Source organism: Pseudoliparis swirei, chromosome 21, assembly GCF_029220125.1.
Source record: "Pseudoliparis swirei isolate HS2019 ecotype Mariana Trench chromosome 21, NWPU_hadal_v1, whole genome shotgun sequence".
In the NCBI taxonomy this organism is placed as follows: Eukaryota; Metazoa; Chordata; class Actinopteri; order Perciformes; family Liparidae; genus Pseudoliparis; species Pseudoliparis swirei.
Window position 1 is genome coordinate 18,095,747 of NC_079408.1, and position 26,145 is coordinate 18,121,891.

A 26,145-nucleotide genomic window follows, 5' to 3' on the forward strand; every position below is an offset into this window, starting at 1 on the left:
TCGTGATCCTCGTTGCATCCATTCTGTTTCATTCATCATACTGTGAAACATAATTGAAGCCCATCGTTTTCAACCGGGACCTTTAGCATTTGGAAGAAGAAGTTAGTGTAAAATAAGCCTTTACTCCAACGTGTGGAGCACATTAATCAATATTTCATTTAATGTTATTGAGTTATTCTGCTGTGCTCGACTCGCGTATGTGGTAGGTAATTACAGTAGTGTCTCGTCAGTATGTGGTGGGGCCGCCCCCCGGATCCAGCCCATGAGTCCAGCTCTAGTGTGTGTGTGAGATCATGGTGCCATGGAGGTGGGAGTCTGGAGGTGGGTGGGTGGTGCTAATGGGATGCAGACTACTGAAGCCTGATCACATTCACTCATTACCCCGACACCAACAGCAGCTCCTCCTTCTGGGCCGCAGTGCTCCAGACAAAGACATCCACACACACACACACCTCAACATTGATGCATTAATGCTCCTCTTTCTTGCACTGGGCTCCACACACTGAGGACGTGTTCCCCGGGTGTGTGAACACGTCCGCGCTGCGCAGGCGGCTCCTGCGGCGCTCTCCTTCTCAAGGGTTTTATTCTCTTAAAGAAAGCTGGCGTTGGATCTTAAAGGTGCTGAAGCACAACGAGGTCCACGTCACGCTCCTCACCACGCAGCCTCCCATGGTGGCCAATACAGGATCATCATTATCATGTCAGAGTTCAAATAATGAAACGCCAATGTACTCCAGGGATGTGTGTGTGCAGACGGTGAAGCTGAGGCCCTGTCGTTGTTTGTGATATCGGGCTCTACAAAATAAACTGAACTGAATTGAATGTCTTCTCTGCTTCATCAAATAATACGTTCATATTTTGGTTTAGAAATGTTACATTTGTCCACTGTTTTGTCAATATTACTTAAAAGTCTCGGGCTGGACCAGAATATCCAAATATTTGTATTATTTGTTCGTTTATGTAATTTGGTTTTCTATTTTGGTATTTGTTTTTAGTTTTTCTTTTAATAATAATAATAATTCAGATTTCTATAGTGCTTTTCTAAGTACCCAAAGACGCTTTACAGGGGAGCGTTTTTCACCCTGTAGATTACAAACCTGCAGAACACACATCAAACCTTTTGGAAAACGCTACTTATCCATTCCAGCCTAAAGCCCAGGAGAGGCGGAGCTTAATGCCCAGGAGAGGCGGAGCTTAATGCCCAGAGACGGCAGGCTGAGATACGCTCACACACGGAGGAAGAGAGGAGAGCAGACGGAGTGTGTATCTTCAGATTCATTCATTTGACGAATATTATTTCTATTTAAAATCTGAAATCAAGCAACTCGTCCCCCGCCATGGACACGCCCTCTCCATCCAATCCGCTTTGGTTCTTTCACCTTGGAGATTCTTGTCTTGTCATTATTCACCAGTGCTGCTCTCACTGGTTTGGAGTGGGCGGGGCTTTGCTGGGCGACGGGGCCACATGGCGGCCCCCATGTTTAATTCTGCGGCCCCGTTGGGCTCTTTGGGGGTCCGATGACCGATCTCCCCGTTGTTCCTCAAGACAAAGTCGTGTTTAAACTACAATAGACCTGCTGGTCCAACGCGCCGCAGACCGCCTCAGCAGCGCCGTGGTGACGGGTTCACCCAGAACCCAGCAGCAGCTCCACTGACAGGCAGCCGGCTAGAAACGGAGGAGTGTGTGTGTGTGTGTGTGTGTGTGTGTGTGTGTGTGTGTGTGTGTGTGTGTGTGTGTGTGTGTGTGTGTGTGTGTGTGTGTGTGTGTGTGTGTGTGTGTGTGTGTGTGTGTGTGTGTGTGTGTGTGTGTGTGTGTGTGTGTGTGTGTGTGTGTGTGTGTGTGTGTGTGTGTTTGTTTGTGTGTGTGTTAGGGGTGAAGAAGAGCTCCAGCTCCTCTCGGCTGCTCATTTGTACCAAACCGAGCTTAATCTGCCTCACTTTCTCCATCACTGTTCTCCTCTTCCTCCTAATTTTACACACATGTGCACACCAACCAATTCTTTGTGCCGAACAAAAGGCCCTTGATCTGTCCCCGAGGGCCACAGCACGCAACGGGTTAATTCTGACTTGCCTTGCGTCTTTGTCAGAGTGAAGAAAGTGTGTGTGGAAGGAGTTGGGGATGCATGTTGATGGGGGGGGGAGAAGAAGGAGGAGGGGGATGGGCGCCTCAGGTTTGGTACACAGGGTTTCCTACTTTGTCTGGCAGGGACTAGCCGGACAGGAGGGGGAGGGGGGTTGAGAGGTTAACAGAAAAGGGGTGTGGCTTAAGGTACCGTCTCTCTTGCTTGCTATCTCTCTCCCTCTCTCCCTCTCTCTCTCCTTTGCCCTCACTGACAGGGTTTCCTGTGGCTGAGTGCAGGGGCGGAGTCCACGGAGATGGAGCGATATAGTCCCGCCCCTCCAGCGTGCAACAAATTACTCACCCGCCTGAAATTAGGAATGCACAATCTAGTGGCAGCACGCACACACACACACACACACACACACACACACACACACACACACACACACAGATGTTTACGGCTTACTTTTTTCACCCATCTTAATGGTAATCGAGCGTGTCTTGAGCGCTTGTTCCTGTAGTCTCATTGTTGTGATGTTGTGCCTTGTAGTCGACGCCGAGCTCGCCGTTTACCGTCTTACATTTGTTATAGAAGTCCTAATTGAAGAAATCCCACCGTTGGTACCTCTTCTGTCACGGGATGACTGGCTGACTTTGCCCCTCTTCTGAAGTACTTTACAGAAGGAGAACAGGGACTCCTCCGGGGCCACCAGGGGCCTCTGTGAACACGCTGCAGGGGTTTCAGTCAACAGCATGTCACTATGACTCCCTGGTCCCGTAAGTTTGACATCAGTATTTTAGACCAGAGTAAGAAAGCCCCGGGACACGGCACCAAGGCAGACCGGACTGCTTATAGGAATGCTCTTTATTTATTTTAATGCCGGGGATGAAGGTCACATGATGTGTCCCATATTCCTCCTGCCATTCAAAGGTCCAGAAGCCCCAGTCGGACTGTGGCCTGATGATGATGATGATGATGATGTCATGTGTTTGTGTTGCAGGAGAGTTTGAGGAGGAGTCCAAGCAGCCCACGCCGTCCGAACAACAGAAGCACCAGCTCAAACACAGAGAACTCTTCCTGTCTCGGCAGTTCGAGTCCCTCCCGGCCACACACATACGGTAGTGTTTCAGACCAGCCTCCTGTCCTCATGTCCTCATGTCCTCCTGTCATGTCCTCCTGTCATCATGTCCTCATGTCCTCCTGTCATCATGTCCTCATGTCCTCATGTCCTCCTGTCATCATGTCCTCCTGTCATCATGTCCTCCTGTCCTCATGTCCTCCTGTCATCATGTCCTCCTGTCATCATGTCCTCATGTCCTCCTGTCATCATGTCCTCCTGTCCTCATGTCCTCCTGTCATCATGTCCTCATGTCTTCCTGTCATCATGTCCTCATGTCATCATGTCCTCCTGTCCTCATGTCCTCCTGTCCTCCTGTCATCATGTCCTCCTGTCATCATGTCCTCATGTCCTCCTGTCATCATGTCCTCATGTCATCATGTCCTCATGTCATCATGTCTTCCTGTCATCATGTCCTCCTGTCATCATGTCCTCCTGTCCTCATGTCCTCCTGTCATCATGTCCTCATGTCATCATGTCCTCATGTCATCATGTCCTCCTGTCATCATGTCATCCTGTCATCATGTCCTCATGTCCTCCTGTCATCATGTCCTCCTGTCCTCATGTCATCATGTCCTCATGTCATCATGTCCTCCTGTCATCATGTCCTCCTGTCATCATGTCCTCATGTCATCATGTCCTCCTGTCATCATGTCCTCATGTCATCATGTCCTCCTGTCATCATGTCCTCATGTCCTCCTGTCATCATGTCCTCCTGTCATCATGTCCTCCTGTCATCATGTCCTCCTGTCCTCATGTCCTCCTGTCATCATGTCCTCCTGTCATCATGTCCTCCTGTCCTCCTGTCATCATGTCCTCCTGTCATCCTGTCCTCCTGTCATCATGTCCTCCTGTCCTCCTGTCATCCTGTCCTCATGTCATCATGTCATCCTGTCATCATGTCCTCATGTCATCATGTCCTCCTGTCATCATGTCCTCCTGTCATCATGTCCTCATGTCTGTCCTCCTGTCCTCCTGTCATCATGTCCTCCTGTCATCATGTCCTCCTGTCCTCCTGTCATCATGTCCTCCTGTCATCATGTCCTCCTGTCATCCTGTCCTCATGTCATCCTGTCATCATGTCCTCATGTCATCATGTCATCATGTCATCCTGTCATCATGTCCTCATGTCCTCATGTCATCATGTCCTCCTGTCCTCCTGTCATCATGTCCTCATGTCATCATGTCCTCCTGTCATCCTGTCCTCATGTCATCATGTCATCCTGTCCTCCTGTCCTCCTGTCATCATGTCCTCCTGTCCTCATGTCATCATGTCCTCCTGTCCTCCTGTCATCATGTCATCCTGTCCTCATGTCCTCCTGTCATCATGTCCTCCTGTCATCCTGTCCTCCTGTCATCCTGTCATCATGTCCTCCTGTCATCATGTCCTCCTGTCATCATGTCCTCCTGTCCTCCTGTCCTCCTGTCATCATGTCCTCCTGTCCTCATGTCCTCCTGTCATCCTGTCATCATGTCCTCCTGTCCTCATGTCCTCCTGTCCTCCTGTCATCATGTCCTCCTGTCATCATGTCATCATGTCCTCCTGTCATCATGTCCTCATGTCCTCCTGTCCTCATGTCCTCCTGTCCTCTTGTCCTCCTGTCATCATGTCCTCATGTCCTCCTGTCATCATGTCCTCCTGTCCTCCTGTCATCATGTCCTCCTGTCATGTCCTCCTGTCATCATGTCCTCATGTCCTCATGTCCTCCTGTCATCCTGTCCTCATGTCCTCCTGTCATCATGTCATCTTGTCCTCCTGTCATCATGTCCTCCTGTCATCATGTCCTCCTGTCCTCATGTCCTCTTCACAGAGACGTGTTCACCTGTTGAGGGGTGAGCGTGGCCCCATGACCGAGGGGCTCTGGTCCAGCTTGTTGTGCGGGGGTCACCTCCTCACCTCCTCACCTCCTCACCTCCTCACCTCCTCACCCCTTCACTGCCTTCACTGATGTGATTACATCACACCGTCCTCATGTCCCGCTCTGTGTTGAGATTAGAAGTAGCCCGCTTTGCTTTTTGATTAATTAAAGTTTTTCAGTATGTGTAACACTTCTTTTCTCATATACCTGCCTATCGCATCAAGGGGGGACATTAGAGATGCACCGATCAGGTTTTTGGTGCCGATCACCGAAATCAGTATCTGCCGATCCGATAATACCGATCACCGATCACGGTGTTGATTGAAGCATTCTAGTTATTGTGGAGCATTATTGCCTAGGACTATGAGGAAATACATATATAAAGCAACTCAAACATTAAAGAGATTACCGATTTCTTTAAACATTTATGACTTTTACTTTGAAAAATGTCCTAATTGATACTTTAAAATAGTTTGATTGCTATTGTAGGGGATTCCAGATATGTATGGAACACATCTGCATCATTCATTTCCTGGAACTCTTGGGGAAATCTATTTACAGGACTTTTTTTAACATACAAAAGTCTGACTTATTTTTATAAACTCTTCCTTGGTCCAGTAAAAATGTTTTAATGTTAGCATAATTTAAGCTAAATCTCAAACGATCTATAAAGATACAAAATCAGTTCATTGTTTACTTTTATATGTTAGTGTTTGATTTGTCAACATCTTATTTTGAAAAACGGATGTTGTTTCATGTGGTTCTTTCCGCTAACTTTGCAAAACCGGATGTTGTGTCACGTAAATCCTTCCGCTAACTTTATCAGAACCCTCGCGCGCTCCCGATCGAATGCGATCGAATGTGTTTAGCGTGAGCATCTCTAGGGGCAGACATGTGAGAGTCGGCTGAGTCGACCCAGAGGTTCAACTCGGGGGACGGGGACGCCGCTCGGTGGTGAGGATCCCCTCTGACCTCTGACCTCTCACTCTGCGGCCCTCGCCGGGCGCATCGTCTCCGTTGCGATGCGCGGCGATTGAAACGTCTGATAGTTCTCTCAGATGTGACGTCATCTGATCGGCCGTTTTGAGAACGCCGATCAAAACCGATAATGGAAATATCGGCCGATATGGATCGGCGCCGATCAGATCGGTGCATCCCTAGGGGACATATATCTTTTTTCTCCTTAAAAAAACCCCAATATGATGAAATTAACCTAATGGTAGTTTAATTGAAATCTGAGCGAACACCAGCTGAGCAGAAGTCTGTACATTGAGCAGCATTACTGGTGTTTAATCCTCTCAGGGCAGCAGGTCAACCTTCTTATGTTTTCTTTACGTTAGGCTCTTTTGTCCGGATCGTTTTGCATCGAGCGGCAACGAGCTGACGTCACACGATTGGTTTATTCCCAACGTGTCCGTGCATATGTAGTCGTGCATTCATTTCCAATAACACACCTGTGGTGAGTTCAGGGCGCCTGCATGATGACGAGTTTAACCGGTTTAGACTTCCGTGTCTCGGGGACACGGCTGCTGAGCAGAACCCGGCCGTCGCGTCGCTGTGAAGCCGCTCCACGTCTGAGGAGCATCTCTCTGTGTCCAGGGGGAAATGTAACGTCACCCTCCTCAATGAAACGGACGCGTTGTCCGGCTACCTGGAGAAGGAGGACTGCTTCTTCTACTCGTTGGTGTTCGACCCCGTCCAGAAGACCCTGCTGGCGGATCAGGGCGAGATCCGGGTGGGCTCCAAGTACCAGGCAGAAATCCCCGACAAGCTCGCTGAGGGTGAGCGGCACATTTCATGTTCGAGACGCCAGCCAAATGCTTTCCGCCTGTAACCAGTTGACCCGGTTCCTCCTCGCCTCAGGTGAGCTCGACACCCGGATCCAGGAGAAGCTGGAGACCAAAGTGTGGGACCCCAGCAACCAGCTCAAAGACCCTCAGATAGACCAGTTCCTGGTGGTGGCGAGGTAACGCTCCCCTCCCCATCTGTCACTCGGTTGCATCAGCACCACTCAACCCTGTTGCCATGGCGACTGCCATCCCCAGGCGAGCCTTTTGAGGAAATGTGTGAACTTGGCAGCAAGTTTGATAATCTAAATGTGAGAATAAACATTTCATGGTTGGTTCACGCAACACTCCAAGAGTACGTTCAGACGCTTCAGGACATAAACACGCTTAATAAATGTACAGCAGGGTTTCTTTTGGAGGGAACGTCCTGCTGCCCGATACGTGGTCAAAACACACCACCTAGTGGTCATCCATGAACCTGCAGCACCCTGCACCAAACATCTCTCATATTAGTATTAACCTATGGCCAATGTCGAGCAGACATTAACCAGCATGCATCTCTTCAGGGCGGTGGGGACCTTCGCTCGCGCCCTGGACTGCAGCAGCTCCATCCGCCAGCCCAGCCTGCACATGAGCGCGGCGGCCGCCTCCAGAGACATCACGCTGGTGAGGGTCCACCCGGCACTGTTTGGGATTCTCTTTCTGTTTGGATTGATTCTGATGGCCGACTCGTTGTGTGGTTTGTTGTTGGTACACAACGGTACAGGTGACTGTGCACAACGGTACAGGTGACTGTGCACAACGGTACAGGTGACTGTGCACAACGGTACAGGTGACTACACAATGGTACAGGTGACTACACAACGGTACAGGTGACTGTGCACAACGGTACAGGTGACTACACAACGGTACAGGTGACTGTGCACAACGGTACAGGTGACTGTGCACAACGGTACAGGTGACTGTGCACAACGGTACAGGTGACTGTGCACAACGGTACAGGTGACTACACAACGGTACAGGTGACTACACAACGGTACAGGTGACTGTACTGCTGGGTACAGGTGACTACACAACGGTACAGGTGACTACACAACGGTACAGGTGACTACACAACGGTACAGGTGACTACACAATGGTACAGGTGACTGTGCACAACGGTACAGGTGACTGTGCACAACGGTTCAGGTGACTGTGCACAACGGTACAGGTGACTGTGCACAACGGTACAGGTGACTGTGCACAACGGTAGGTGACTACACAGGTACAGGTGACTGTGCACAACGGTACAGGTGACTGTGCACAACGGTACAGGTGACTACACAACGGTACAGGTGACTGTGCACAACGGTACAGGTGACTGCACAGTACAGGTGACTGCACAACAGGTGACTGTGCACAACGGTACAGGTGACTGTACTGTGGTACAGGTGACTGTGCACAACGGTACAGGTGACTGCACAACGGTACAGGTGACTACACAACGGTACAGGTGACTGTGCACAACGGTACAGGTGACTACACAACGGTACAGGTGACTGCACAACGGTACAGGTGACTACACAACGGTACAGGTGACTGTGCACAACGGTACAGGTGACTGTACAGGTGACTGTGCACAACGGTACAGGTGACTGTGCACACGGTACAGGTGACTGTGCTGTGGTACAGGTGACTGTGCACAACGGTACAGGTGACTGTGCACAACGGTACAGGTGACTGTGCACAACGGTACAGGTGACTACACAACGGTACAGGTGACTACACAACGGTACAGGTGACTGTGCACAACGGTACAGGTGACTACACAACGGTACAGGTGACTGCACAACGGTACAGGTGACTGTGCACAACGGTACAGGTGACTGCACAACGGTACAGGTGACTACACAACGGTACAGGTGACTACACAACGGTACAGGTGACTGTGCACAACGGTACAGGTGACTACACAACGGTACAGGTGACTACACAACGGTACAGGTGACTGTGCACAACAGTACAGGTGACTGTGCACGGCTCCCTGTAGGATCCACTGGCCCTCATCCTGGTCTCTGTCTGTGAAGTCTTTTACGTTTGGTTGTACTGATGGGGGCACATCGCTGCTGCACCAGGCGGTGGACTACATTTCCCATCGTTATTAGCGCTTCAGCTTACAAGGAGTGTCTGGTTGTGACACTCCCTGTAAGCTGCAGTCTAACCGGTCCTGAAACGTCTCCATGTGACCTCTGGATGCCTCCGTGTGACCTCCGGAGAGAAGAGGCCCTCTTTCCTCCTGCAGCGTCACCAGGAACTCCCCCGTGTGCTTTCAGTTCCACGCCATGGACACGTTGCAGAAGAACAGCTACGACCTGGCCAGAGCCATGTCCACGCTGGTGCCTCAGGGCGGCCCGGTGCTGTGCCGCGACGAGATGGAGGAGTGGAGCGCCTCGGAGGCCATGCTGTTCGAGGAGGCGCTGGAGAAATACGGGAAGGACTTCAACGACATCCGCCAGGACTTTGTAAGCTCATTGGTCACCAAGTATTACACAAGTATTCTGTTGGTCAGTCGAGAAATGGAGAAAACTAAAATGGTTCAGTAAGAAGCAATAAATGTACAAAAGAGGAAATAAGACGACGTATAAAATATATCAATACCAAGTTCTCCTTTAATGCATTTAATACATTATATAACATATTCTATTTTACAGTCTGGGTTTCATCTATTGGGGTTATTTACATAAAACACAATTCAAATGATTAGGAGTCAAATAATTCATTGTTTATTGTTTTAATTAAATATGTAAATATATTTGAACTCCCCCCCCCCCTCTACTCCTCCTCCTCCCCTCAGCTGCCCTGGAAGTCTCTAGCCAGCGTGGTCCAGTTCTACTACATGTGGAAGACCACCGACCGCTACATCCAGCAGGTCTGCAGCCCCTCGGCACCGCTGGGCCCGTTTGGGTCTCGCTCTTTTTAACACGCTTCCTGTTTTGTCTCCGTCAGAAACGACTCAAGGCGGCGGAGGCGGACAGCAAGCTGAAGCAGGTGTACATCCCCACCTAGTGAGTCCCCGTGAACCGCCGCTCAACGGACCCGCTCCAGTCAGCTGCAGCCACTAACTCCGCCCGTCTCTCCTCACAGCACCAAACCCAACCCCAACCAGATCATGCTGCCGGGCAGCAAGCCGGGCATGAACGGGGCGGCGGGCTTCCAGAAGGGGCTCAGCTGTGAGAGCTGCCACAGTAAGTACCCGAGGAGGGCGGGGCTCCAGGTCGTGACCTCCAAACACAAGTTTAATGTAACGGTGGTCAGAAGTGAAGAGGCCGAACATCTGGAGCGCCGCAGACGAGCGTTCATCGGATCAGAACCAATATGTCAAATGTCCTAGCAGAACTTTGATGGTGTCCTCTTCAAACACCAATGGCCCCTCCCCCTCCGCAGCGGCCCAGTCTGCCCAGTGGTACGCCTGGGGGCCTCCCAACATGCAATGCAGGCTGTGCGCCTCCTGCTGGATCTACTGGAAGAAGTACGGCGGCCTGAAGACGCCCACGCAGCTCGAGGGCGCCGCTCGAGCCGGCTCCGTAAGTCCCCCAGTGTGACCAGCGTTCCTCCCAGAGTGGCCGCGTCCATCCTCTTCCTCACGCCCTCTTCCTCCCCGTGCAGGAGTCAGGCCCCCGCGGTCACATGACGCGCCAGGAGGTCCAGGGCTTGTCGCCGTTCACCCGCAACGAGGGCCGCGCCAAGCTGCTGGCCAAGAACCGGCAGACCTTCATCCTGCAGACCACCAAGCTGACCCGCATCGCCCGGCGGGTGTGCGACGACATCCTGCAGCCTCGGCGCGCGGCGCGGCGGCCATACGCCTCCATCAACGCCAACGCCGTGAAGGCTGAGTGTACGCCCCCCCCCCTCTAATGGACCAGAGTGTTGACGCGTGAGCCGGATCTGACCCGTGCCCTGCGCTCTGTCTTCAGGTATCATCCGGCTGCCCAAAGCCACCAAGACTCCTCTCAAGACCAAGCTGGTGCCCCGCCCGTCTCTGGCCAACATCGTGAAGGACTTGGGTAAGGACGGCTCACGCTCGCCGACTCCGCCTCCCGCGCTGTGATTGGTTGCTGAGTGTCGTTGTCTCTCCTCCAGCCATCTCGGCTCCTCTGAAGCTGAAGGCGTCCCGAGGACCCCCGACCCCCATCAACAGGAACCAGGCCAGCCAGCCCCGTGTGGGCCAGAGCCTGCTGGGGAAGAGAGGCTTCGACAGCGTGAGAGAGACACACACACACACACACACACGCACACACACCTACACACACCTACACACACACCTACACACACACACACACAGCACTGCTGTCTTGTGAGTTAATCAAATATGCTGACGTGACGTGGACTCGTCTCCGGCCTGCTGGTGGGCGACTCATCAACTCGTGTGGCGTGTACGTCGTTGAGGTGTGTGCGCCTCCCTACCCATAACCCCCTGCTCTGCGCATGTCCACGGTGCGATCGCTGCCTCTACCGTCAGGAGAGAAACTGTTTGTCGGTTCTTTCTCAACGTCTTTTCTGTGTGTTCTGTCCCGCTCTGCGGCCAGCAGTGACCTCTGAGTCGTCCCTCCCTAAGCTGACTGGCGAGGCGCTGAGCGGCGTCTCGCCGCAGACGGCAGCACCGGCTGCTCTGCCGGCTCCGTCTGCCTCCTGGTGGCGTCCATGACGCCTTCAGCTTGTTGCTCCTTTTAGTCCCCGATCACATTCCTTTGTTTCCTCGTCCCTCTCTCGCCCAGGCAGCCAATCAAATCAAGCCAGAGGCGGGCTCGAGTGCGTCACCACTGCCTTCCTGTCTCGATGCACCTGGATGTAAAAGAAACGAAGGCAGACACAAGTTTTAGTTCATTAATTATGAATCCATTTCCCCTGTTGTTTACGTTTGATCACCTGGCTGTGAAGCGCTCCGCTGGCCGAGCCGCTGTTGCGTCGGCAAGGGGGCGTCGGCATGGGGGCATTTCCAAAGCGGCGCCGCGTCTCGGTGCGATCGGGGCCCGAGGCGCCTGGCGTGTGCCGTGTCGTATCATCGTGTGCCGTCGCTCGGCTGATCCGCTCACCCAGGCTGTCATTGGTCCACAGGCCACAGGCGTGCCCTACCCGGCCAATGGGAGACCGTACACTTCAGGCATGAGGACCACCTCTCAGTCGGTCATCAAGCGGCAGAAGGTCAGCCAGGGGGAGGCGCCCAACCCGGTGGTGTTTGTGGCTACAAAGGACACCAGGTACTTCTTCTTCTTCTACGTCACATGCAGTAAAGATGGAGAGGACGTCGCCAGTGCCTCCGTAGCCCTCAGCACAGGTGAAGTTAAACTCACGATGTCCTGGTGTTCTCTCTCCAGGGCTCTGAGGAAACATCTGACCCAGTCAGAGATGCGCCGGGCAGCGAGGAAACCTCACCTGCTGGTCCGGATCAAGCTGCCGCCGCCCCCCCGCTCCCTGGCCATGCCCCTGCTCCCCTGCAACACCAACGAGCCCATCGTCCTGGAGGACTGAAGGGAGGAGGGGTCACGGGCGGGGTTGGTCTTTTAACCAGGACATGGGCTCAATCTGGGGGAGGGTCTGTGCTCAGGCTGTCGCCTCACGGGCAGCACAGAGCGCCACACCAGAAGTCTTTTATTTCCCTTTTCTTTAGTCCTCTGTTACTTCCCAAACATTGATGTGACACACACACACTTAGATGACTGTACATTTCCATCACAACACACACACACACATTGACACACCTTGGGCGTTATAGTATTTTATTCCCGATCCTGAATAATTATTTTTTTTGCTCCTCTTTTTCAATTCCGCCTGTTTTTTAAAATGTGTAATTTAAATCGAGATTCTTCTCATCCTGAAAACGACGGTGTTCAAGCCCACTTTAGTTCTGTCTCCCTCCACGACGTCTCTATCTTTGTGTAAATATACGGTGTAAAGGGGATGAAGCCCACGGGGCGTGAGGAGGATGGGGGCGGGGTCTAGTCGTCCAGCAGGGTCACATCTGATTGGCTGAGCTCACTGTGCTCCGTCTGCTGGGGGAGTTTGGGGACGTGTCGAGGTGTTTGTCGGCTGTAACTCGTCAACGTTCCCCGTCGTCAGCCAGGAGCCCAGCGAGTTCCCGGGGTCACGACCCCTACGAGTCACGTCCTCCTAGGGGTCATGACCCCTACGAGTCACGTCCTCCTAGGGGTCACGACCCCTACGAGTCACGTCCTCCTCACCTCGGTCTCAAAGATCCTGAGTGAGCACAAAACCACTCGAGTCACACCGTCGATTATCGTCACTATGGATGAATTAATAAAACATTCACAATCCTCTCCAGAGCTGAACGGGCCATCTTCAAACTGCTTGTTTTAACCAATGAATGCTCCTAAAAAAAAGTTACCCTTTAAACTTACGGAAATCAGCCAACAGGTTCGTCTTAGTTTCTACAGACTCGGCTAGTTTTGTGCTCACTCTATTTTTTAATGAATAATGGACCCTCTACGTGACGCCTTCTCCTTCTCCAGGCCTCACAGTAGCCATTTAACAAGAGACGGGCCCTCCTGGTGTTTGGTCTCCTGTCAGCTGTTGGCCGCTGTGAGGGGAGGAGTCTCCTGACCTCCTGACCTCGGCCCGAGGAGTCAAAGGGCGGAGCTCACCGCTCAGTGTAGGTCGTGTTGGGGAGGATGATGATGGTGCTGTGACGGGATGAGGGACGCGTGGCTTTGAGGCCCTCTGCTCCAGAATGAAGCCATAATGTGCAACAAGGAAACATGAATCTCTCCCCGCGGCTCATATTAGAACCGATGCTGACCGGTTGGTTTGTTTAAAGAAAGAAAAGCAGCAATATGTAAAAATGTATGGAAGCCAATTGGGGTCAAAAAGGGAAGTTCATGAATAATTTAGCAAAAAGAGTGAGAAGACACACGGCGGAGTGACGTCACGCTCCTCGCCTCGCCGTCGATCACTTCCTCCGTCTGCTTTGGGTCGCCGGTTCGTACCGCTACGGAAAAAAAAGGTTGAGTCCGAAAAAGCAAGTTGATGATTGTAATTCCCGTGACCCCCCCCCCCCCCCCCCCACACACACACACAGCACCGATGGACGCCGCAGGTTTTATGAGCAAGTTTGGTCCCAATGTGGGCTTTTGTAATATTTCTCCAAAAAAGAAATTTGAAGTGTCGAGTTTGTAGCAAATACTAATCTGTGTAAAAAGTGGAGAACTGGCATATTTTAAACTTTTTTACATCTAAAATGTGTAATTCTGCTCTGTTATTGTGGAGACGGCTCGGCCCGGCCACTGTACATGTGACGCGTTGCGCTCCTAAATCGAGTGGGGGAGGGGAGGGAGGGTCATTTGAACCAGGGGCCCCATTCAAAAGGTACAGGGGGCTGATTTTTGTATGATGGAGACAAAACATGCTACAAACTGAAACTTTTTCTCAAGTGTTTTTTATTCCAACGTCTCTGTATCCCTTAATGTATCTTGATAAGAAAAGAAATAAAGAATTTTTTTTTCTTCGTGGTCAGTCATGGGCTCTTTCTGCGCTGTGTTCAGTATCTCTTTGATGTACAAATTATCAACAACTGACAAATACAAAAAGGTTCCAGTTTCTTTGTCTTGTTTTTTATTCCTAGAATTAAAATGTCCGAATACAAATTATATGTGTGCCAATTGTATAACATTTTAATTTAGGCAATTGTTTTTAAAAATTTTAAAACATTTTAATGATTCTGATTAATTTTTAAATTAGGTCTCAAAAAGTGGCATTTTGGCAAAATATGTGATTGAATTTGCAAAGGTAGGAAAACCATCAACGTGTAGTGGCTAAACTCAAATGACTTACTGCCATTACAACCATGGACGGATTAAGAAACCACGGGCCCCTGGGCCTGGACGTGTCAAGGCCCCCACCCCCACCCGCAAAAAAAATAAATAAAGATCCTTTTAAAAAAAAACATCGCTAACAAAACAGTCCATATGGAACAACGATACCGGAGCTGAGCAGACAACATAACGCGAATTATATGACCATGACATGAATGACTTAAGCCTAGCATATACCGGCTATGGCGCATCGTGTCATATCATCATATCAATACAAAGTTAATAACAGCGACTTCACGCAGAGGCTCTGGCTCAGGGGCCCCCTGAGCTCATGGGCCCCTGGTGCCGGTAGGCTCGTTCGGTAATCCATCCCTCAGTAGGACTATTGGGGCCCTGTTACTGACATGAATGACTTCAGCCTAGCATATACCGGCTACGGCGCATCGTGTCATATCATCATATTCATATCAATACAATGTTAATCACAGCGACGTCACGCGCGGAGGCTCAGGCCCAGGGGCCCCCTGAGCTCATGGGCCCCTGGGCTCACGGGCCCCCTGAACTCACAGGCCCCTGAGCTCATGGGCCCCTAAGCTCAGGACCCCTGGGCTCATGGGCCCCTAAACTCAGGGCCCCATGAGCTCAGGGGGCCCCTGGGCTTAGGGGCCCCCTGAGCTCATGTGCCCCTGGTGCCGGTAGTCTCGTTGGGTAATCCATCCCTCAGTAGGACTATTGGGGCCCTGTTACTGACATGAATGACTTAAGCCCAGCAGATACTGGCATACAGCGCATCGTGTCATATCATCATATTCATATCAATACAATGTTAATAACAGCGACGTCACGCGCGGAGGCCCAGGGGCCCCCTGAGCTCATGGGCCCCTGGGCCTGGGCCCGGTAGGCCCGTTGGTTAATCCATCCCTGATTACAACCCGCTAACTCCTCGGCTAACCTCGGCTCCTTTGCCCAGCGTGTTGGAGAACTACGGTGGCCTCGCTGCAGCCAGTGTTTGGTTTGACCCTTCTGGGCTCCTGTAGAAGCATGGCGGGACAAGTGAAGAGGACGGGCTCGTCCTAAGATGAAGAACGACCCCCAACTGAAGGCTTTGCTGTACTGTTGTATAATAAGAGTTTAAAACGTATTTTTGTCAAATAGTTTCTAGAAATCTCAAAACAATGTTGCTTTTTCTACATAAACGTGATAAAATATACATAAACCGTTTTCAGTTCAAACGACAGTTTCATATTTTAGTGTTTATTACACATACAGATACAATATATATGTTTAATAAATAGTATCAACCCAGGAAGATGGCAATGGCCACCATGTACTCCATCATCTACTATATCTCCCCAACGATGATTACCTGTGATTATGTGTGTGTATATATATGCATATATATATATTTATATATATGTATATATATATATGTGTATACATATATATATGTATATCTAGAGTTATTAAAACATTTGAAGTCAATCATTTTAAGATGGGTACTATTTAATTTAAAAATAATTTCCCATTTGCTTTCACAGTTTTTCCAGCCAGGTCTCAAGTCTCTGATTTAAAAATAAGATCTTAAACAACTTCTCTTGAAGGACCACAGAGGTGTGATACTGTGTATAAAAGCAGTGCAAATATTTGTTATTGTAATCAGTATTTAAGTTTTTAACTAGTATTTATTTTGTAATGCTATTTTTAAAATAGGTGTTGAGCAGAAGAAGCTGTCTTTAATTTACATGTTAGTAAGAGGACATTTAAGATGCCCACGGCTCTGTTTTTAAAAATGTGTATAATAATAATAATTGGATAAATCTTCTGTTTTATTTAATTTAATCATATGGATAAATGAAAAGTGAATATATGTGTGAGTCAATGTCCTGAAGTCAGAGTCCAAATATAAACAGACAGCGCTTATTAAGGTGGTGACTACTTATTATTTCACGTGTATGTAATCAACATGTAAGTATGAACATATTGAAGAGTTCCTGATTAAAAACAAACTAACATAATTTGTCCTGCTTTTAATTAGACTACTTACAATAAAGTGTTAATTTCAACAATACATTTATTTATATATATCCACACATACATACACACACTAATGGAGCTGATGTATTTAGTAATTTATATATATTTATATAATGTATTTATATATATATATATATATATACAATACAATATTATTCAGTACCTAAGAGTATAATCTAATGTTCAATTTATCCAGAAAACATGCATCTTTTGGTCTTATTTCGTCAAGAATAAAGCATTGTGGATCTATTACTCTGATTCGTAATTTCTTAAGGCCATATTAGTATAAATCAGACTCCGTCTCTGAGGACACATTGTTGTTAAAAGCTCTTTTATTCTGTTATTGATGCACAAATAGGCAAACAAGCAGCGAAGCTAACATTAGCGTTAGCCGGTGTTTGCTAGCGTCTCGGCCTCGAACTTGATTGGTCCAAACTTCAAGCGCGTTCCACTGCACGTGATTGGTCGCCGGGGACGCACACGTGACGTCACACCCACTCAGCGCACCTGGTGCTCATTTCCCAAGCAGCAGGCGGGAGGTGCGAAGCGGCTTAAAAGAGACACGGAGACCTCCACTCGTTGCTTGTGACTCCTGAACAGAGCAGGAGGGTCAGAGTCCAGCCACGGCATCATTAACTCAGTAAATAACCAACCAGGTAAATAACCAACCAGGTAACTAAGCAACCAGGTAACGAGCAACCAGCCACTCCCCCGTCTTTAAACCAGCTCACCTGCAGCTCCGTCGTGACGCCATGTTGGAGGTAAGTCTCTTTCTCCTTAAATATGAGGACCTCGTTTCTTTTACCTCTTTTGAAATGTGGAGTTGTTTTGTTGAGGTAATTGGTTGAATAATTTAAATGATAACATTTATGATGTGGTTCTGAGAATTTGTATTATGCAATCTTTTTTTTATTTTTATGGAGTTCATAGATTAATAAATACTATTCATCACCTCGTTCTTTGACATGCAATGTGTTAGCTTAAATATTAAACTTGCAGGTTTGGATATTTTATAAAAGTAGCTGGTGAATCCTGTTATTGGTTTTCGTAAAGATGCGTTTAGGAGAACTGAGTTGGTCTCGATAGTTAGTGAACTTTCATTGTGGACTAGTCGGCAGAAAGGAGCCACGGTTTATTTCTAAAGGCGCTCTAGCGATCATTCCATTGGCAGAATGGTGACTCCAATGGCGGCCGTCTTTGTGTTGAAGACGAGCTGGGAGGCGGTGAATGAAGGGAGACTTTGTTTGTCCTTCTTTTCAGACCAGGAGTGACGACCTGTTCCTGCCCTCCTACCAGGACGAGCAGCTGGTGGACGACCTGCTGTCCTGTGACGACTCCAACCGGGCCCTCGGCGGTCCGGGTCTCTCCCTGGCCGCGGCCCTGCTGCCCCTGGTGGAGTCCTCCTCCCCGACCTTCATCAACAGCGTCTGCTCCACCCGCTACAAGACGGAGCTGTGCTCCAGCTACTCCGCCTCTGGCTTCTGCAAGTATGCCGAGCGCTGCCAGTTTGCCCACGGCCTCCACGAGCTCCACGTTCCCTGCCGCCACCCCAAGTACAAGACGGAGTTGTGCCGCGGCTTCCACACCACGGGCTACTGCTTCTACGGCAGCCGCTGCCTGTTCGTGCACGGCGGCGCCGAGCAGCGGCCCGCCCCGAGGCGCCGCCGGAACGTCCCCTGTCGCTCCTTCCTCTCCTTCGGCGTCTGTCCCTTCGGCACCCGCTGCAACTTCCTGCACGTAGAGGCCGGCGACGCCGTCGGCAGCGGCGCGGAGTCGCCCGCCGCCGAGGAGCCGCCGCCGCCCGTCTCCAGCCCCCTCCCACAGGCCAAGGAGTGGAAGCCCCGCGGCGCTCTGTGCCGCACCTTCAGCTCCTTCGGCTTCTGCCTGTACGGCACGCGCTGCCGCTTCCAGCACGGCCTCCCCAACAAGATCCAGGCGGGCTCCCGGTACCCCCAGCCGTACCCCGGCAGCTCCGGTTCGCCTTCCCCCACCTCCCGCTTGGCCTCCTCCTCTGCGCTCTCGTCCTCGTCCTCCTCTCCTCCGTCAGCCTCTCCTCTGGCCACGCCGCCCGAGGAGGCCGTGGCCCACAACGCCTTCACCTTCTCCAGTCAGCACCTCAGCGACCTGCTGCTGCCGCTGGCCATCCGCCTGCAGCAGCTGGAGTGTAGCAAGGGCCAGGAGATCTGGGCCAACCGGGCGCTCTGACGGAGGACCCTGAACACAACCGCTCTATTAAATCTACTGTTTTATATATTTTTTACATTTGTTTTAACTTTCTCTGAAAATTTTATATTTAAGTTTCGGTAGTTTGACTTTAGAGCTTGTGTAAGCGGGTCAAGCAGGACTTGAGCTGTTAAACAGCTGGTCATGTGGTCTGGTACAGTTTTGGATTGGAGGTCAAGGTTCTGTTGCGTTTAATTCAAGTTTTTTTTATTTTTTAACTGTTGTACATACGTTATTAATGAACTGAGTCAATGAAATGGTCGTCCTCAGAATCACGAATAAACTAATTTTAACCTCTACCCTTTGTGACTAAGGCAGTTTTTCCTGGTTATGCCTGGAACTTGATTATCCAGTAGAAAACCAGAGCGGTGATCACCTGCTCCACGGTCCTTGGGCCGGTGTCTTGATGCTCCACCAGAACTTACTAGACTGCAAATGTTTCCGGTTTGAAGCTGACACTTCTCCAGTGTGCACAACCCGGCTCCATAGAGATGTGAGCTTCCCAGTCAGCTCTGAGGATGTGAGGTTTAGGAAGTGTATGAAAATATTAATTTTATAAGGATATGATGCAGAAAATCTATAAATGTAGATTGCACACGACAGCTGTAGAACCTCAAACTACTGCATCAATATGATGTCACGCTACAAACTCCATGTTTGAGCACCATTACAATTTCTAGCTTTTCACAATACAACTAACCAATCACTGGCGTCGACCGCTTGGCGCGTCACTCATATACGGAAATGGATAAATATCTGTTGCGCATCGTCAAGTTGGCAATTAGTTTATAGTCATTAATTCACTTGGATAAAGTTTAACGGTTTGAAAAACTAACATTTTACGGCTTTACATTGTTCTTTTAGTATTTAATCCGAATTATGAGCCAAGAAACGCGCTCGCTCTTATTTTGAAGGGCGTAACGGAAGTCTGATTCCCTGCTCACGACGGTGACGCTGTTGTTGTGCGCCAGTGTCGAGCAGCTGGAGTTAACTTTCTGTGACTTAGCCGCGCCAGCTACAAGGTAAAGAAGGTAAAGTGTCCCGTCACACAGCAACTTAAGCTCGCAGCCTCGTCACGTGACGGCAGTTCGCTACAACCGGTAACGCTCGTGCTGCTCGTTGTCTGGTTGCCGGGGGGGGGGGGGGGTGATGGAAATGTCACTTGCCTGTCTTCAAAACTTGAGAGCCCTGTAATAATAGTGTTCCAGCTGATAGACGGAGCCCGGGTTTCATTGTGTTAGCACGCTGTTCATGTTGCTGTTGGAGAATACAGGAATGGTTCCGGATGCAGCGACAGTCCACACCTGCGAACCGGAAGTGAGTCTGTTTATGATCGTTCTGAAACAGGCGTGAGTCCTGACCTGCCCAGCATGGCGGACCGGGACGAGCGGCGCTTCGCGGAGGTCTCCCGGGACTCCGTCAAACTCATGGCGGAGAGTGCGGGCGCGGAGCTGGGCGACGACGTGGCGGCGCTGCTGGCCGAGGACGTGTGCTACCGGCTCCGGGAGGCCACGCAGGTCAGTCCGGGGGCCACGGGGGCCGTTACCATGGGGACTCACCTCGGTCACGTGACTCACACTGCTGTGGCCCCTCAGAGCAGCTCTCAGTTCATGAGACATGCGAAGAGGAGGAAGCTGACGGTGGAGGACTTCAACAGAGCCCTGCGCTGGAGCAACGTGGAGGTGTGTGTGTGTGTGTCCGTGTGTGTGTGTGTGTGTGTGTGTGTGTGTGTGTGTGTCTGTGTGTGTGTGTGTGTGTGTCCGTGTCCAGCTGCGTCATCCCCTGTGTTCTTCAGGCCGTGTGTGGCTACGGGGCTCAGGATGCTCTCCCGTTCTGCCCGGTGAAGGACGGCGAGCTCTTCTTCATCGAGGACCGCGACATCAACCTGGTGGAGCTGGCTCTGGCCACCAACATCCCCAAAGGCTGCGCTGAGGCCATGGTGCGGGGTGAGAGACACACACACCGTGACATACACACACACACCGGTCACACACACCGGGTTACACGTTTCACCGGCGTCTCTTCTGCTCCTCGTTGTTCACGGACTCGTCTCCCGGCAGTAAACGTGTCTTACCTGGACGGGAAGGGCAACCTGGAGCCCCAGGGCACAGGTGAGGCTCCGCATCAAGGACATGAATGGGAAGAGGGGGGGGGTGTGTGTGTGTGTGTCACGGTGTGTGTGTGTGTGTGTCACGATGTGTGTGTGTGTGTGTGTCACGGTGTGTGTGTGTGTGTCTTACGATGTGTGTGTGTGTGTCTTACGATGTGTGTGTGTGTGTGTGTTACGATGTGTGTGTGTGTGTCACGGTGTGTGTGTGTGTGTGTCACGGTGTGTGTGTGTGTGTCACGGTGTGTGTGTGTGTGTGTGTCACGGTGTGTGTGTGTGTGTGTCACGGTGTGTGTGTGTGTGTGTCACGGTGTGTGTGTGTGTGTGTGTCACGGTGTGTGTGTGTGTGTGTGTGTGTGTGTGTGTGTGTGTCACGGTGTGTGTGTGTGTGTGTGTCACGGTGTGTGTGTGTGTGTCACGGTGTGTGTGTGTGTGTGTGTGTCACGGGGTGTGTGTGTGTGTGTGTGTCACGGTGTGTGTGTGTGTGTGTGTGTGATCAATGAGCCACCGCCCAGAGGCCGCGTGGCTCAGTGAGAGAAGCATCCAGAACATTCTGCACTGGAGACGTCTCTTATTGGTTCTGGTTGTGTCCTTCATGTGTCCGGTGTCTCCCGTTGGACCCCGGTGCTGACCCAGTCCCCACCGCGGTGCAGTCTCTGTCTGAAGACCTGCTGAAGTACTACCAGCAGATCACCAGGGCCGTCCTGGGGGAGGACCCCCACCTCATGAAGGTACCGCTGAGGAGGAACCCGGAGACAGGCCGACGAGAGGAGGCCCGACTCACACCTGCTTCTCCTTCTCCTTGTTCTTCTTCCTCCAGGTGGCTCTACTGGACCTCCAGTCCAACTCCAAGATGGCTGCCCTCCTGCCGTACTTTGTGTACGTCATCAGCGGGGTGAGGCTGCCCCACCAGCACTTCTCCTTGAAGTTTCACTTTCACACAAATCCAAACAACCTGACTGAAGGAGATGTTGTGTGTGTGTGTGTGTGTGTGTGTTCCTGCAGGTGAAGTCGGTGAGCCACGACCTGGAGCAGCTCAACCGGCTCCTGCACATGGTGAAGAGCCTGGTCCAGAACCCCTACCTGTACCTGGGCGCGTACGTGCGCAGCCTGGTGTCCAGTGTGATGTACTGCATCCTGGAGCCGCTGGCCGCCTCCATCAACCCGCTCAACGACCACTGGACCCTGAGGGACTACGCGGCGCTGCTGCTCAGCCACATCTTCTGGTGAGCGGTACAGCTTTAGGACCGGCTCTGGGCTCAGAGTGAGGAGGCGGAGCTAAGACATGAATCCATAAAGTTCACCTCGTTCAACGTCTCCACTGTGAGGATCTGCTGCTGTTAACACACACACACCTACATACACACACACGCATGCACGCACACACACACACACGCACACACACACACACACACACACACACACACTCTTTTGGGCAGACAGAACCAAACTTTTGAGGAAATGTTTTTGGACACGTTTCATAATCGAGCTGCTCGAGACGTGGATGAGACTCTGTCATGTGGTCAGTGGCTGTTGGGCCTCTGGGTTCTGATGGATTCCATGGCGTTGGCTGCATGTTGTTTCCACGTGGCGGCGGTGCAGCAGCCCAATCAAAACTAAAACAACACGTCTCTCACGTGGGGCTCAACATGCGGGTCGTCTCCCTCCAGGACTCACGGGGATCTGGTGAGCGGCCTCTACCACCAGATCCTGCTGTCGCTGCAGAAGGTTCTGTCCGACCCGGTGAGGCCGCTGTGCTCCCACTACGGAGCCGTGGTGGGGCTCCACGCTCTGGGCTGGAAGGTGCGTTCACTGCTCCTGTAAATCTGAGAGACCAACGACGTGTAGCCTCTCACCTCCTGAATAGGGTGTGTGTGTGTGTGTGTGTGTGTAGGCTGTAGAGAGGGTGCTGTTTCCTCACCTCCCCGCCTACTGGGCCAACCTCCAGGCCGTGTTGGACGACGACTCCGTGTCCAACGCCCAGGTCAAAGCAGACGGACACAAGGTCTACGGAGCCATCCTGGTGCGTAGCGCCACCATGTGGTCACTAGTCTCCACCGTCATGGAAACATGACGTCACTCCCCATCTCTGAGGCGACTCCGCTCCTTTATCATCCAGGTCCACTCGTCTTCATTTTCATTCAAAGAACAAACAAAAACAGATCCAAACTAAAAGTCGCTAAACCTCTCTCCAAAGCCACGCCCCCAAAAATTTACCTCAAGAACGCAAACAACAAACAAATAAAGTTATTTAATCCTCTGATAATATGTCCTGCAGCTTTAAGAAACAAGGTGACATCACAATGTCTCAACAATATTCTGAGAAAGACTGATGCCACACCAGTCTGTCTCGTACCAGTCTGTGTGGTACCAGTCTGTCTGGTACCAGTCTGTGTGGTACCAGTCTGTGTGGTATCAGTCTGACTGGTACCAGTCTGTGTGGTACCAGTCTGTGTGGTACCAGTCTGTGTGGTACCAGTCTCTCCACACATCACTTTTCAATCCCTGCCCCTGTGTTCTGGTGTCCGTCCTGCAGGTGGCGGTGGAGCACCTGCTGAAGATGAAGGCCGTGTCTCCGCCAGCAGACGGAGGCTCCGGCGCCCAGCCCGGTTCTGCCGGTGGCGCTGTGGGTTACCGGGCGAGCTCCCCCGGCCTCAGCCCCCCCCCAGAGCCCCTATCGGAGGCCGCCCTGGGCATCGCCAGCCACCTGCAGGCGGGCGGCGCCGGCTGTCCCTGGGAGGAGTGGACCCCGGTCCCGCTGCCCGCCATGTACTGTGAGCTGTACTCCTTCTTCGGGGACAGCCTGGCGGTCCGGTTCAGCACGGGCCCGGGGTTCGGCAGCTCCCCCCCCGGCCCCCCGGCGCGGCGCGGCGATGCCAGGAAGGAACCCTGTGGCCCCGCCTCCAACCCCGACACCGCCCGGAAGATGCCTCAGCTGACCGCCAACCTCAACATCAGCCCGCGGCAAGACGGGAGTCCTCGCACGGACCCGCCCCCCCCCAGCCTGGCCGCTACCGGACCAGCACGGTAAAGAGAACCCGTAGCAGAATAAATCGGGTCGGGGGTTCGGTCCTGATTGTTCTTTTCGCTCCAGGTCCCTGGCTCGCTGCTCCTCCTCCTCCTCCTCTTCCTCCGTGCAGCGCTCCAAATCCTCCGTGTCCCGGTTGGGCCAGCGGCCCGCCGGCCCAACTCGCGACGTCTTCCCCAAAGCCCGGTTCACCTCCCCTCAGACGGGCCTTCCCGTGTTCTCCTTCCTCATCGGCGGGCGGCAGATGGGTCGCCGCTGCCAAGGCCGCCGCCCCTTCCAGACCACCTTCGCCCCGACTCCGCCCCTCGCCGCCGCCCCGCCGCGCGCCTACGCTCACAAGCTGCCTGTGATCGGCCGGGTGGGCAAACCCGTGCGGCGCTGGGCGGGTTCCCACTACTCGCTCCACCTGCCCCTCTAGAGGGGAGACGCCGTCAAGGGTGGTGTTTGAGAAGACGTAGTTCACCGAGTCAACACCAGGGGGCGGACACCCCGTCCCGGTGGGGGTGGACCGTGTTCATCGTGTCTGAAGCGGAGGAGGATTCAGAAGATACGCTAGAACTTTATCGTTTGATTGTTCTGGTTTATCGGTGAACGAACTAGTCAACTAGTCATTTGAGCTCGTTAAGGGCTGCCGCTCAGACCCGGGTCAGGACCTGGACCCCCAGGAGAGGGACCGGGATGAGACCGCAGACCTGAGGATCCGAGCTCTATTCAGTTTGGACCTGTTGTTCGGCGCTGGTTGTCTGACTGAATAAAACATGTTTGTGTTCTGAGCCTCTCGTCGGGATCGCTCCTTTCTGATTGGACCACTGGACCTGTGACCTGGATGGTGGCCGATGAGACAGTCTCAAGATGAGAGAGAAGGAGAAGGACTCCTGTGTCGTTTGTTTGACCCCTTCAGGTGATTTTAATAATCCTCTCCACCTTTATTGATCCAGTGGGTCACTCCTCCTCCTCATCGACCCAGCCTGAGTTATTGAGGAGCAGTGGGCTGCAGTGAAGACCGGGTAGCAACTGGGGGTTCAGTGCCTTTTTTACATCTTTTGTAGTCATCTTGAGCCTCGTGGTCGGTCCTCTGAGGCAGCGGTCCCCAACCTTTTTTTAGCCACGGACCGGTTCCGTGTCAGAAATTATTTTCACGGACCGGCAATATAAATGACGTAATAAATATGACTTCATACAATTATACGAAGGGCATAAAGTGCCAAAACTACAACTCATCATTACGCCGAATGAGTGTGAGCCGTGCTTGTTGACCTGCAACGAGCCGCTGATGGAGACTTAGACACAGACGTTTGGTCCGCTGCTCCTAACCGAGTTCTGGTCGCTGTCATTAGAACAGGCAGAGTTGTTGTGTGAAATGTCCCTTCAGGCCACCGTCATTTGCATGTCCAACACATGTTCTTCTAGCTCGGACGGGCTCGATTCACCGGGTGGGTTTGTTTACAAATGGGTTGCAGGTCTATTCTTTTGCAGTCGGGTCTTTTGTGGTTGGAGTACCGCTCAAACTCTTTTAAAAGCCTCTTCCACCCGGTCAACGTCTGAAACATGTAGAATATTCCGCTGTTCACTCGCCCACACAGCAGCGACTTTATCGGCCAACTTGAAAACAGTTGTCATTTCCCTGAAGTGACAGAATTCATTGAGCAGGTTGAATATGTTTTAAGATTCTTTGTCACTGAAATGTGCCGCCAGCAGAGGGTTCGGCACATGAGACTCGCCTGCAGCGATAAACCCGAACTTTAAGGCTCCTGAACGCGGCTCAGACGTACACACGGTGTATGTATATATATGTATCCGGTCCTTTTTCAAAATAATATATTTTTCCGACTGATTAAAAAAATAAAAAATAAACTTTATTTATTCACTTTTTTTCCGCGGCCCGGTTCCAACCAAGCCGCGGACCGGTACCGGGCCGCGGCCCGGGGGTTGGGGACCCCTGCTCTGAGGGACATCGGGGACACTGTGTGTGTGTAACAGTGTGTATACCCATGAGGCAAGTCATGTGACGCACTGAATCAATTACAGCATTCATAGATCATTATGACCCACTCCACAGGCCCCTCGGCTCTACGGAGCGTTGGAGCTCGTTTTGGCCCCTGAACTCCAAATATATATATAT

At 51.6% G+C, this 26,145-nt stretch overlaps 3 protein-coding genes across 6 annotated transcripts in view; all 3 read left to right on the plus strand.

The window, feature by feature from the left end:
- Positions 1-14,416, plus strand: part of mta2 (metastasis associated 1 family, member 2) — a 42,367-nt gene extending 27,951 nt beyond the window's left edge. The window contains exons 4-17 of one of the 2 annotated variants that reach the window (XM_056442548.1): positions 3,064-3,181; positions 6,639-6,820; positions 6,903-7,005; positions 7,393-7,492; positions 9,139-9,327; positions 9,660-9,734; positions 9,812-9,870; positions 9,950-10,050; positions 10,250-10,389; positions 10,472-10,700; positions 10,780-10,869; positions 10,946-11,064; positions 11,921-12,063; positions 12,190-14,416. In XM_056442548.1, the coding sequence (XP_056298523.1) occupies positions 3,064-3,181; positions 6,639-6,820; positions 6,903-7,005; positions 7,393-7,492; positions 9,139-9,327; positions 9,660-9,734; positions 9,812-9,870; positions 9,950-10,050; positions 10,250-10,389; positions 10,472-10,700; positions 10,780-10,869; positions 10,946-11,064; positions 11,921-12,063; positions 12,190-12,334 (1,793 nt within the window). In that variant the 3' untranslated portion in view covers positions 12,335-14,416. Of the gene's footprint in view, positions 1-3,063; positions 3,182-6,638; positions 6,821-6,902; positions 7,006-7,392; positions 7,493-9,138; positions 9,328-9,659; positions 9,735-9,811; positions 9,871-9,949; positions 10,051-10,249; positions 10,390-10,471; positions 10,701-10,779; positions 10,870-10,945; positions 11,065-11,920; positions 12,064-12,180 lie in introns of both variants that reach the window. The other variant, XM_056442547.1, reaches the window with a different exon arrangement.
- Positions 14,417-17,417: 3,001 nt separating this feature from the next.
- On the plus strand, positions 17,418-18,870 carry cth1 (cysteine three histidine 1). The gene is made up of 2 exons (XM_056443319.1): positions 17,418-17,426; positions 17,926-18,870. Exons 1-2 carry the CDS (start codon positions 17,418-17,420, stop codon positions 18,868-18,870), a joined length of 954 nt encoding a protein of 317 aa, XP_056299294.1.
- Positions 18,871-19,840: 970 nt separating this feature from the next.
- On the plus strand, positions 19,841-24,796 carry taf6l (TAF6-like RNA polymerase II, p300/CBP-associated factor (PCAF)-associated factor). Of its 3 annotated transcripts, none has more exons than XM_056442584.1 (12): positions 19,841-19,919; positions 20,236-20,405; positions 20,484-20,570; positions 20,684-20,834; positions 20,949-20,999; positions 21,632-21,726; positions 21,816-21,890; positions 22,001-22,221; positions 22,666-22,798; positions 22,890-23,018; positions 23,532-24,022; positions 24,090-24,796. In XM_056442584.1, exons 2-12 carry the CDS (start codon positions 20,259-20,261, stop codon positions 24,439-24,441), a joined length of 1,932 nt encoding a protein of 643 aa, XP_056298559.1. In that variant the 5' UTR covers positions 19,841-19,919; positions 20,236-20,258; the 3' UTR covers positions 24,442-24,796. The 3 variants fall into 3 exon arrangements, with proteins under 3 accessions (XP_056298559.1, XP_056298561.1, XP_056298560.1); XM_056442586.1 differs by having other exon boundaries at positions 19,842-19,910; XM_056442585.1 differs by having other exon boundaries at positions 19,899-19,988.
- Positions 24,797-26,145: the final 1,349 nt, after the last annotated feature.